We start from the raw sequence: 12,773 nt of genomic DNA, 5'->3' as shown, positions 1-12,773 counted from the left end.
TATCCAGATTGAGGCCATTGGATGTTTGCCCAAAGATTAGCAGAAATGATTTGTGGGACTGTGATCTTGACAAAGACCAACAAATCTCTTTGGCCTCACCCAGAACCATGTCATATGACCTCATTTCTTTGACTTTAATGTTCTGGCTGTCTTTGATCTTGCCTTCCAGAAAAATGCTTGCTAACCGCTCTCTGATCAGAGTTTTATCTCCTTGACTAAACTTCCCACCTTGACTTGGTGCTCGTTTCCATTTTTTCCTTCTGGGACACTTTTTCCTACATGGAAGTTTCTTCTGAACTCAATCCACTTTGAATCAAGCTTGGGTTTATACCTTGGGACACTCTTGTGTTTATCAATTACAACTACTCAACAAACCCGCACAACTCACTGACACAAAACAGGTTGGCCGTGATGGCTGTGTGACTAATTAGGCTTGAAACTGCTCCATTTGGATGCAAATGAACATTCTGTTGAGCAGAACCGATCCCCTCGTGGTGAAAAATCCTCAGTGGGTTGGTTTTAACCCTCTTTCTATTAGAAAAGAAAACAGCTGGACCATGTTTACCTTACGTTACTGATTTACATGCCTGTGATTTAAGGTGAAAATTATAATGTGTGATGTTCCCCACCCAGGAAATACCAAAGCTCAAAGATCAACACTGTGCTGAGCAATCTGTTTCAAAACTGCATGCACCTCCTGTGACTGTACCAACCTTCTCTGTCCTTGTTTGAGGTGTTTTAACACCTTTGTCCTTGTCGTTCTAGCCCTGTAGCTCTTATCAATCAATAGGTCTTTCTAAGCTTAACTGGTGTATTTTCCAGAAGGACTTCCCCCTCCTACACTACCCCTTCTGGTCTCCCAAGGAGCATTCATTTAATATCAGAGAATGCATATGGTATTCAGCCTGAAATTCGTACTCCTCATAGACATCCTCGAAACAAGAAACCCCATGATAGAAACTTCAAAGCCCTGAAGCCCCCCTCCCCTCGCACAAGCATCAGCAAAGGCATCGACCCCCCACCCCCACCATGCAAGCAATGGCAGAAGCCCCCCCCCCGCCCCACAAAGAGAATTTGATCCAGAGTCCATCGACACTACAGCCCACAACCCAGCACTTTGGTATCTGAGACTCGCTGTCCCTCTCCGTCGAGGGGGAGAGAGGTCACTCCTGCAGCAGCAACGAGAGCGGAGACTAGCAACTCGCTGTTCCAGTTTTACAATCCGCCTCGCTGAGTTCTGTTCTGACATCACCCAGCTCTGTTGCTTTCCTCAGTCAGTTTAGTGACCTTTACTCCTGGGGGACACAAGCCTAGACGGCAGATGAAGCCTTCACAATCTATTTCTCCATGAAGGGATACGTGGGAAGGAGGAGGTGCGGGGGAAGGCTGGAGGTTGGGGCTGAGAAGAAGATGGATTAGCCATGATGAAATGATAGAACAGACTCGATGGGCCAGATGACCTAACTCTGGTCACGTCTTATGATTTTATATTTCCATTAGTCTCCCCTGACTTTTATCACAGCACTCAGAATATTGGGAGGTCGTTTGATGTAGACGTGAAAGGTTTGTGCCCGAACCATCAATGAGGTGGTTGTGAATCCCGGCCACGGCACAGATGTATGTCAGCTGCCTGGACCAGAGGCACGATGAATGCCCTGGAAGACATACCAGAACGGTCTCTTTGTAATCTTGCTGGAATTTGGAAGACAGTTGTCTTCAGCAATGTATCCACCACAGCAGGTCCAGTGGGCTGAATCTTGGGTGGTAAGGCTAAACTTCCACAGTCAGACTAATTCCCTAGATTCCCAGTCACATCTGACTCTTGGCAATGAGTGTTCCAAACTAGAAATGTCTCCTGACCCCTATAAACATTGGGCTGCAATGGAAGAAATTCCTCTTTCTCACACACCGCCCCCCCCCCCCCCCCCCCAACTTCCCAGCTAATGGCTCTGCCTATTTATAAGCTTGCGGGGGCGATCTGAAGTAAAGATGGGATCGGGCGATCTCAAGTAAAGACAGGTCGTACTGTGTCAAAATGTCTGACGCCCTTGGCCACCAGTGCAATGGAGGCTGCCGGCTAACCAGTGAATGGAGCTTAAAGGAATTTTGCTTTCAGGGCTGTGTCCAGCTCGGCTTATCCACTGTGGACGCCAAGCCGCAGTCGTATCGCATTTAAATCAGAGCTCTCCTCCAAAACTGGAAGATCACCGCTGACCCAGAATAAATAAACTGTGATATTTTTAAAATTCCTCCTCTCCACAGGAGACTAGAAGACAATCCCTGCTTTACATGGGAATTCTGAGCTACCATTGAGCTGCTAACATCTGTGTGTCCTGCTGTTCCATCTGCAATGTATGCCTGATACCAGGGCAAAGGACTTCAAAGAGTCTGTTTACCAAGTCTGGCAGGAAGGCTACCACAGTATTAGGGAGAGGCCGGTGGAGGGGTTGGAGGGGGAAGGGCGTTGATCCTGCAGCTAAAATCCCTTTCTCTGATTTTTAAAAAAAAAGTACACTCAGTGGCCACTTCATTAGGTACCTCCCATACCAGATTAAATGACCAGTGAGTGTATGTTCGTGGTCTTCTGCTGCTGTAGCCCGTCCACTTCAGAGATGCTCTCTGCACACCGCTGTTGTAAGACGTGGTTTGAGTTGCTGTCGCCTTTTTGTCAGCTTGAAGCTGTCTGGCCGTTCTCCTCTGTCCACTCTCGTTTTAAGAAAAAACATTTTTGTGTCAGAGAGCTGCGGCCTACTGGATTTTTTTTCCTTTGTTTTTCTCACAATTCTCTGTAAACTATGGAGACTGCTGTGTTGAAAATCCCAGGAGATCAGCAATTTCTTATTCTGTTTAACCACCCTGTCTGGCAGCAGCTATCATTCCATGGCCAAAGCCACTTAGATCGTGTTTCTCCCTATTCTGATGTTTAGTCTTGACCAAGCCTGCATGTTTTTATGTGTTGAGTTGCTGCCCCATGATTGGAGGTGAGGTATTTTCATTAACGCAGGTGTGCCTAATAAAGCGTAACTTTACTTCAGGCAATTTTCTTTCACGCCCTCTCTTCCCCCTCCCCGTCGCTTTCTGTCTTGCCAGGTCCTCTGGACAGGATCTCTGCCGTGAGCTATTCAGTGCAGGCCGGCCATAGCCGCACCAGACACTAAGATATTTTCCCGCTTCTGGCCCTCTCGCTGCAGCACGAAGGAGACAATTGGAACGCGGTTTGGCAATAAATGCTCGCATTTATTCTCGGGTCATCGGCGCCATTCGGAGCCCCGTGCAATCTAAAACCTTCCCCATTGATGGATTCCCGTGTGCTGTGGGGTCGCGGGAATACGACAGGATCTGCGTTAATCCCGCAGCAACGAACGGCATCGAGGCAGCCTGTAGGGGCTCAGCTTCACTTTGTGTTCGCAGAGGGAAAAGAGAGAATAGACGGGCATTCTGACTGAGCTCTGAATATGTCAGCACCGCTCCTAAGTGCATTCGTATTGCTGCTGCCGAGATAGACATTCCTATTCTATTAACCGCAAGCAGGGCTCTCTGTGAGCTCCCAGCTCAAACAAAGCAGCTTCACCATTCCTGCTCTCCCAGGGTCTCTGTAGTACAGCTGTGCCGTTTGAGGTCCCCTTGCTATTTGAGCAGCTGTCTGACATCATTATTAGGTGGAATGCTGGTGTTGACACGACCCTGTCAGTAAACGTCCTCTGGAATATAAAATAGCCGTCTGCATTGCTGTCAAAGCGACCCTGATTTTCTTTTCAGTCTGATGAGTAATGGTCCAGTGAAGTGGGGACAACTGAAAGGCAGGCTAAACCCTTTGAGGAGAAGAGCATATGAACTTTGCAGGTCCTGATGGTTGTTAACGCAGACAATTAAGTGGGGCTGCAGGGGTGGTGTTTAAAGGTCTGAATCCCAGTCAGTCCGAAGCACCCCGCAAACAGAAATTTTCTTATAATCCTGTTAGGTATTTTAGTTGGCGGGTGAGGGTTGAAGCCATACACTTCAGAGCAGTCGGAAGTGCGGTTAAAAAAGCACGAGAGGTTCCGCAGATGCTGGAAATCCAGAGCAGCACACAAAACGTGCTGGAGGAAGCTCGGCAGGTCAGGCAGTATCAGTCGACGCTTTGGGCCGAGACCCTCCGTCCAGACACTCTGTTGGAAGTGAGGCCACAAGACAGCCCTATTCGATCTGTTGGGCCCACCGAGTCTGCTCACCCATTCCGTCACGGCTGATTTATTATCCCTCTCGATCCCAAAGTGTTGTTACAGTACTGGGATGTGGCAAGGTAGGGCACTGTGCACGATTTGGGGTACCGTCCAGCATTCTCCCTGATGTCCTGGGCACTGTTTAGTGGCCATCACTGAAGTGACGGCCTTGGTCATCTTCCTTGTTGGAGGCAGCAGTGCTGCACTGCTTGTGGAAAGCGTTGGATGTATGCTTGTTCGAACGCAAACCCGCCAGTTTCTCCTGGTCATTTAAGTGCCCAGTGAAGCCATATACTATAGTAGTTGGAAATACTGCTAATAAACACAAGTGATTGAGCAGATGCTGGAAATCCAGGGTAACACGCTCCTCTGCACAAAACTCCTGCTATTCACATATGTCTGCCTACTGTTCGGAGGTACAATAGAGACCCCTCGCCTGAAGTATAGCTTCCGGCCCCCGGCGTTACGAGTGGTGATTCCCACGCGCTGGACGTGAGCGCTTGATGGAACGCTCAGCACTGGCGGGGTTGCCCGCAGGACGAGAAGCGTGAATCTGTTCGTATGATTGATCCGTGGGCGAACAGATGGTTCGGGTTGGCCACCCGGCAGTCAGACATGGGACGGATAGCTCGGCTGCGGCAAGGAAGCCCCAAAGTCGCGTGAAAGGACCTTGTCCTTTCCGCCCCGTCCTTGGAGACATTCTCTCCCTGTGCTGGGCACGAGCGATCAGCTGCGTTCTGCTGTGTGCACAGAGGAGTTGCTGTGACTCCCCCCTCCCAGAAACCCGGGGGCCCCCGGGCCCTGAGGCCGCACTGTGACCAACAGGAGGTGGCTGCTGGAGTGGAGCAGTTGTCCCCCCAGCTGCTGAGGACGTGCCTGGTTGGCACGCAGGGAAGATGCCAGGAATTCCCCCCAGCGCGAGCGCGGAAGCAGCCCCTGCACCGGGGCTTCACGGCTGCACAATTGGTACCTGCTGGCGCTTTTCATTCGGAGCGAGGAGCTCGATGTCGACAATGGGCTGATTGTCAGGCATTTGACCCTCTGTTTATATAAGCAAACTGAAGTCACTTAACCCCACTGCTCACAAGCTCTCAACTGGAAAGCCGAGTTAAATCCTCCTCGGCAAGTAGCCACCTGTCGCATTCTCCGGTCGGTGCACAGCCACTGCTGAGCTGGGCTCAGTGGGTTACTGGTGCTGCCAGGTGGTGGGTTTGGGGCTTCCTGCAGAATATCAGGCCGAAGCAATCCACTGATTGTCACGTTGATAGTGAGTGAGAAGAGGGTTTTTTTCCCTCAATGACATCCTATCAGTGTCCAAGTTGGTACAACTTTAACCTTGAGTAGTTATTGGCTGATTTTGTTTTAAAGAAACCCCAACACCACCAGTCTCTATTTAGCCAACTGCAGATGTCCTAGTTCCTCACTTCTGTTCCAGACCCCTATATACCCAAGTCCAGGTTCCGAGGATATTTTATTCATCTGCCTGTGTTCGTACTGTATGTTGCCATAGGTCCCCCAACACCATTTGAAAATTGGGAGCTGGAGCGGGCCATTCGGCCTCTCAAGTGTGTCCTGTTATTCGGTATGAACACAGCTGATCTGATGGTAATCCCACCCTTGCACTTCTGTTGTTGACCCTGTAACTGACCCCTGAATCTTGTTTTTCAGTGTGCAACGAAGGGTTCTTCAAGTTCGAGGCCAACAACAAGCCCTGCCTGGGGTGTCCCGCCAATACCCAGCGCTCGGCAGCAGGGTCCACGTCGTGCCCGTGCGCCGAAGGCTTCTACCGAGCCTCCAGTGACCCTGCCACCTCCGCCTGCTCCTGTGAGTACACCCGCAACTTCCTGCACCTTGCACCCCACACGTGATCCTTCCCAGAACAATGCATGCACTGAGATTCTTCGCGTCGTGTAGCCCAACTGGTCCGTGATTACCTTTTAATGCCATTACTGTACCTGCCTCAACCACCTCCTCTGGCAGCTCATTCCATACACTGTACATCCCACCGTCTGAGTGAGCCTGCCCCTCAGGTCCCTATCAAATCTCCCTCCTCCCACCTTCAACCTGCGCCCCCTTGATTCCACAAGCCTGGGTAAAGGGCTCTGCACTGACCCTATTGCCCCTCAGGCTGCCCAGAGAAAACTTAGTCCACCCCAGGAGCAATGGTGTGTGATGTTCCTTCGCTGAGTTGCTACCGTGTGGTGGTTTAAGGTCGATGGGAGGATTTGAGAGAAGATTAAAATGATTGCATGTACACTGGTCTGGAACTCATGTCCTGAAAGGAAGAAACTCTCATGAGATGAGACCATAAGAGGAGAATCAGGCCGTTTTGCATACTGAGTCTGCTCCACTGTTCGAACGTGGTTGGATTTATTTTCCCTCTCCACCCCATTCTCCCCGTAACCACGTGTGGAAAGTGTCCTGTGTGCTGCCTGCAGACTGTGAGCCACGGGCGAGAAGGTGGGATTGGGTGGGTAGATGTCTCTAGGCTGGCACAGCGAAAGTGTTCCCTGTTGTAACCTCCCGTCATTCCGACCTGCAGCGTTGCCCTCGGCGCCGGAGGACGTCAGCGCCACCGTCTCGGGCTCCACTGTCCTGCTGAAATGGCGGATGCCCAACGACACCGGGGGCCGCAGCGACCTCACCTACAGCGTGATGTGTGAGCGCTGCACCCGGGGCGGTGGGAATTGCCAGCCCTGTGAGGCCGATGTCCGCTTCACCCGCCAGTCGCCCTTCGCGGAGACCGCTGTCAACGTGCTGGAGCTGAGCCCCTACACCAACTACACTTTCACGGTGGAGGCGCGGAACGGAGTGTCCGACCAGAGCTCAGTACACAGCGTGGCCAAAGTCGTCGCTTACGTCAATGAGACGGGTGAGTGTTGGGCAATCATTGTGAGTGCTGAAAAGGTGACATTTTTAAAGGAAGCGCTGATAATACTCAGTCGGCCAGGCAGCATCTGTGACTATTGTTTCCAGTTTTATCTGTGTTAGAGTGGGAGATGGTGTGCATGTTGCAGAGTGGGTAATTAGGAGAGTCAGTTCAGGAGCTGGCAAAGGACACCAGTTCAAATTGTTCCCTGTGGTCCATAACATAGGAACAGAGTGGGAATAGCAAACAGAAAGCTGGGTGAACTTAGGGTTAGCAGTGGGGCAGTGGTCTTGATGTAAAAGAATCATTAAAATGTTCTTCTTTCTCTTCTCTCACCTTCTCTCCTTGCCCGCCCACCTCCTTCCCCCTTCTCTTTCTTCCACAGCCTTCTGTCCGTTCCCAGTTTACTTCCCAGCTCTTTACTTCATTCCCTCCCTCTTCAGGTTTACAACTATCACCTTGTGTTTCTCTCACCTCTCTTCCCCCCCCCCCCCCCCGCAACACTTTAAAATCTACTCCTCAGCTTTTTTTCTCCAGTCCTGCCGAAGGTTGTCGGCCCGAAATGTCGACTGTACCCTTTTCCATAGCTGCTGCCTGGCCTGCTGAGTTCCTCCAGCATTTTGTGTGTGTTGTTCAAAATGCACTTGTTTTCTTGAAGCCACTGGACCGGGCAATCGTCCTTCTGGTGGGACCTGTTTGGTCAGCAACCGGGGTGTCCCCGGGTTAAATTCGGCTAAGTTACTCGCACAAAATTTCTAACCGCTTCTCCTCGCTTCCACAGAGCCTCCAAAAATCACTTCGATTATCATGGAGAAACGAGAGAAGGCTAGCCTGACTCTGTCCTGGACTGTCCCAAACAGGCAGATGGGGAGCGTTACAGGCTACAAGATCATGTACAGCAAGAAGGTGAGTGGGTCTGTCTTGGTGAGGGGTGCTACGATTGTACAACTTCTTTCACGGCTTCAGTAAATAGTGTGGATGAGGAAGTGGATGCTGAGCTGGTGGCATGGGACCTATGTGTCAAAGACTCTGGCATGATGCAAAGGATAGGGGATACCGGGGAAGGTCTGCACTGGGAAAACTCCCTTCAGCTTTGGTGTCACTTTCTCAGCAGCTTGACTCCAGATTTGAAACTGGGGAAGGTTTCCTTGCATTTATACGCCTAGGAGAATGGCCAGGGAGAATTTCACACCAGGAGACGCACTTAAACTAGGAGAGAGCTGAAGCTAGTTAGCAATTTAATTAAGAGTACAAGTTGGCATTGGATGTTGGACTTTTGAACAGCTGCAAGGCGCTGTTACCTTCAATAAGTGTAACATCCTGAAACACAGATACTGTTACATGCATTTGAGGACTAGTCACACTAATCCCTCATTGAAACGAGTCAGAAACGCCCTGATTAATTCCCTTGAGGGTGTTGCATGTAAACTGACAAACTGTCAATTCGCATTAGCAGAACTCCAGGCAGTACACGTTATGTAGAAACAAAAGCGATTGCAGATGCTGGGATCTAAAGCAACAAGTAAACTGCTGGGGAACCCGCTGAGTTGTTCCAGCAGTTTTTTTTTTCCGCATCATATCATCTGGAAAGTGGCTTTCCTGTGCGGATCAGGCTCAAAAAATAAACTTGAGGTAAAGTTATTGTAATTTGAGAGCAGTTTGCAACAGCCACACGCAGAATGCTGGATGAGCTCAACAAGTCAGGTGGCATCAATGGAGGGGAATAAAGAGTCAACGTTTTGCACCAGTAACTTTCATCAGGACCGGAAAGGAAGGGTAGAAGCCAGATAAAAGGAGGTGGGCAGAGGCAAAGGAGTGTAAGATGACAGGTGACACCAGGTGAGGGGGAAGGTGGGTAGGTGGGGAAGGAGGGGGTAAGAATCTGAAAGGGGATCACAAAATGAACAAACCTGTTGATGCTGGAAATCCAAAAATCAGTCCTGATGAGGGGCCCCGCGGCTCGAAACGTCAACTGTTCACTCTAAGTGCTGTCTGCTGAGTTCCTCCAGCGTTTGGTGTGTGTGGCTGAGAGAGGATAGCCGGAAGAGGTAAAGGGTCGAAGAAGAAGGAATCTGATAGGAGATTCAGATTTGGACCGTGGGAGGAAGAGAAGGGACAACTGAGGGAAGCTCTTAAGGAAACAGCAACAGCAGTCGGAGACACTGCTGGCTTCTGGTTCGATGTTTAAAAGCGATACTCCAGGTTCCATTCTTGGTGTACCCTCAATGTGTTGGTCTCAGCAGGAGCAACTGTTGAAGATGCTAAACAAGTGTTAACATTCCTGGGCTAAAGCAGGTTACAGGAGCTGATGTAGGCGAGGGGTCAGAGTGCTGTGTGCTAGGTTGGTATAGATGAACAAATTCAGTAAGAAAAGTTCCGATGAAGGATTTTTGACCTGAAATGTTGGTGCTTCTCCCTTCACAGTGGCTGCCTGATCTATTAAGTTTTCCAGCACACCCTGTCTTTTGTTCCTGTAAATGCAAATAAACCCTGCAGATGCTGGAAAATTGAAAAAAAATAGCAGGTCAGGCAGCATCTCCGGAAAGAGAAACAATCAAAGTTTACAAGAGGACTGGAAGTATAGATTGAGTGGACAGCCAGAAACTTTTCTTCCCCCAGCAGAAATAGCTAATGCGAGAAGGCATAGCATTAAGGTGACTAGAAGAAAGTATAGGGGTATGTCAGTTATAAGTTCTTTACACTGACTAGTTGGTGTGTGGAACGCCCTGCCGGTGGTAGAGGCAGATACATTAGCGACATTTAAGAAACACTTAGATAGACACATGAGTAACAAAAAATTGGAGGGTTGTGGGGGGGGGGGGGGAGGTGTTCGATTGAATTAGAGGATGTTAAAATGCTGGCACAACACCAGGGGCCGAGGGGGCTGTACTGTGCTGTTACGTTCTGTGTTCAAAATTTTGGGTCAGCAACTCTCTAAATGAACTAAATTCTTTATTACAAGTCACAGACTCCCAATGGAGTCAGTATTGGTTATTTACTGTCACTTATACTGAGATACAATGAAAAGCTTCTCTTACATACTGTTCCTACAGATCAAATCGTTACACAGCTTATTGAGGTAGAACAAGGTAAAACAAAATGAGAGTGCAGAATACAGAGAAAGTGCAGAGCGGGTAGACAATAAGGTAATAACAAGGAGGTCAAGAGACAATCTTGACATACTAGGGAACTATTCAATAGTGGATTCAGTCTTTTAATAATGGGTGTAATTTAATGGTCAAAGGTTCATTTTATTGACAGAGTATGCACGTACAATACAACCCTGATATTCGTCTTCTCCAGATAGCCACGAAATACAAAGAAAGCCACGGGAGTTGTTCAAAGAAAAGATATCAAACCCCCCCCCCCACATGAAAAGTAAAAAGAAACAAAACTCACAAACCCCAACCCCCTCATTCCTCGCACTAAAAATAGATCTCTCACACGGACAACAAGCATCAAAAAAACCTAACCCCCCCCCCGCAAAAAAACCCAGTGACAATAAAATCAAACCCCCGTCCCCCTTCACATCTAATCCACACTGGGGTGTGAGTGGCTAATAGGGAGTCCATCCCCGTACAAAAAACGCACAAACTGCTGGAGGAACTCATTGGGTCAGGCAGCATCTGTGGAGGAAAATGACGAGTTGACGTTGACCCAGCCCAGGTGAAGGGTCTCCACCTGAAACATCGACTGTCCGTTTCCCTCCATCGATGCTGCCTGGCCCCCTGATTTCCTTCAGAAGTTTGTTTTTCACTGTTCCAGATTCCGCCCGAGCCCATTCCTGAATTCATCTTGAAACGGGGGGGGGGGGGGGGGAGGGAGAAAATCGTGATAACTGTCTACTGCACGTCGTAACTCCACATTTGCAACCTCCCCAGTAAGCACTGATAAAGTAACATAGCTGTGCTTTGTGGTTTAGGAGGCAGATCCATTGTTCTGTGAATCACAAAAGCCATGTTAGTCCTGCTACTTGTCATTCATGTATTCCTTGTGCTGAAACCCCAGTACATAAAGGTTTTGCATATGAATAAGAATCCTTGAGAACCATGTTCCTCTTTATATGATATTGGCCATTCACTGCTCCATTAGCACCTCTTAATCACAAAAATCTCATTGCAACTCTGAACAAGAGAAATCACAAAAGGGAGAAGTTTGATTCTTATTGCTTAACATTCCGCTGACAGCAGCTGACCCCCAGGAAGCTGGGGTCAGCTCGCTCTGCCTTGATGGGAGCTTCTGTTTCATGTGACCTTTCCTCCTGGTGTCTGTAGGTGGATCAGCAGACCTACACAGTGCTGCAGTCCAGCAAGAACTCCGTGAAGGTCTCCGACTTGCTACCTGGTACGGCGTACGTTTTCCGCGTGCAGGCACTGACGCGGGATGGAGCCGGGTTTTACAGTGAGACTCACGAGTTCCTGACACTTGCAGCAAAAGGTGATTGAATTCTTCTGTTTTTAAGTCTTAACGTGTTTGTTGAATTTCCCCCTCCTGTTAGTTGAAATCTGGATCAGCAAGGTATATTGAGGAAATAACTTGAGGTGAAAGTTAATTAAATTCATTATTTTTAAAAAGATATGAACATTAGCTTTATTTGTCATATGTACGTCAAGACATACAGTACTGTGCAAAAGTCTTGGGCAACCTAGATTTGTTATATGGTTTTGGATGGCCTCCATAGAGCTCTGATCTCAACATCATCGAGGCTGTCTGGGATTACCTGAAGAGACAGAAGCAAGTAAAACAGCAAAATCTACAGAAGAACTGCGGCAAGTTCTCCCAAGATACTTGGAACAACTTACCTGTTAATTTTCTTATAAAACTGCACAACAGTGTACCTAAGAGCGTTGATGCAGTTTTAAAGGCAAATGGTGGTCACATCAAAAATTGATTTGATTTGGTTTTTACTGTTTACTGCTCTTTGTAGAAAATGTATTGATGTTTAGAAACTTCATTTCATTATTCCTTAGAACTTCTCTGCTTTGCTGATTCTTTGTTACATGTGCTGAAGACTTTTGCACAGTATGTACAGTGAAATGCGTCGTTTGTGTCAGCAACTAACACTGTCCGCGGCTGTGTTGGTTGGCAGACCGCAAGTGTGTGACCATTGCTTCCAGGGTCAACGTAGCATGCCCACAACTTACTAACCCTAACTATGTCTTGGAATGTGGGAGGAAACCCACGTAGTCACAGGGAGAACATACAAACTCCTCACAGACGGCAGCAGGAATCGAACTCCGATCTTCCAGCTAGCGCTGTAAGGCGTTGCACTAACTACATCACTACCACATTCTATTTGATGAAAGCATGCAATCTGTTTTCGATTGAGCTTTTGGGATTTCCCATTTCATTCTCCCTCCCCCCTTTCACTTTTAAAAGTCCCAGGGTGCCTGCAGTCCCTCACAAGAGCTCAGTCTAGTTTGTGAAACTGCTGTCAGCTTGCTCTGTGAGTGCACTGGGGTTAGTGCTGTGCCTGGTGCTCACTACTGTAGGAACTACCCAGAGGCAGGAAGATGCATCCAGCCATTTTCAGAGCTGCTTGAAAGGGAGCATGGGACCAGCTCCGCTAATAGGTCTCAAGGTCAAGGCATTAGAATCAGGAGTTTTTCTTAAGGCCCCTGAACTTGCTATACCATTCTAATGTTAACCACATGTCTACAACCTTTCTCGACAGCCCCCACCCTCTATATCCCTTCATTCAC

General features: G+C 48.6%; 1 protein-coding gene across 1 annotated transcript in view; it reads left to right on the top strand.

The window, feature by feature from the left end:
- The window catches only part of epha2b (eph receptor A2 b), a 46,666-nt gene that overhangs the window by 19,090 nt on the left and 14,803 nt on the right, over positions 1-12,773 (top strand). The window contains exons 4-7 of the mRNA XM_073031852.1: positions 5,871-6,026; positions 6,745-7,074; positions 7,853-7,977; positions 11,346-11,508. Of these exons, the coding sequence (XP_072887953.1) occupies positions 5,871-6,026; positions 6,745-7,074; positions 7,853-7,977; positions 11,346-11,508 (774 nt within the window). The remainder of the gene's footprint in view (positions 1-5,870; positions 6,027-6,744; positions 7,075-7,852; positions 7,978-11,345; positions 11,509-12,773) is intronic.

Source organism: Hemitrygon akajei, chromosome 29 (genome assembly GCF_048418815.1).
Source record: "Hemitrygon akajei chromosome 29, sHemAka1.3, whole genome shotgun sequence".
NCBI classification, from domain to species: Eukaryota; Metazoa; Chordata; class Chondrichthyes; order Myliobatiformes; family Dasyatidae; genus Hemitrygon; species Hemitrygon akajei.
This window is presented reverse-complemented; position numbering and strand designations above follow the sequence as displayed.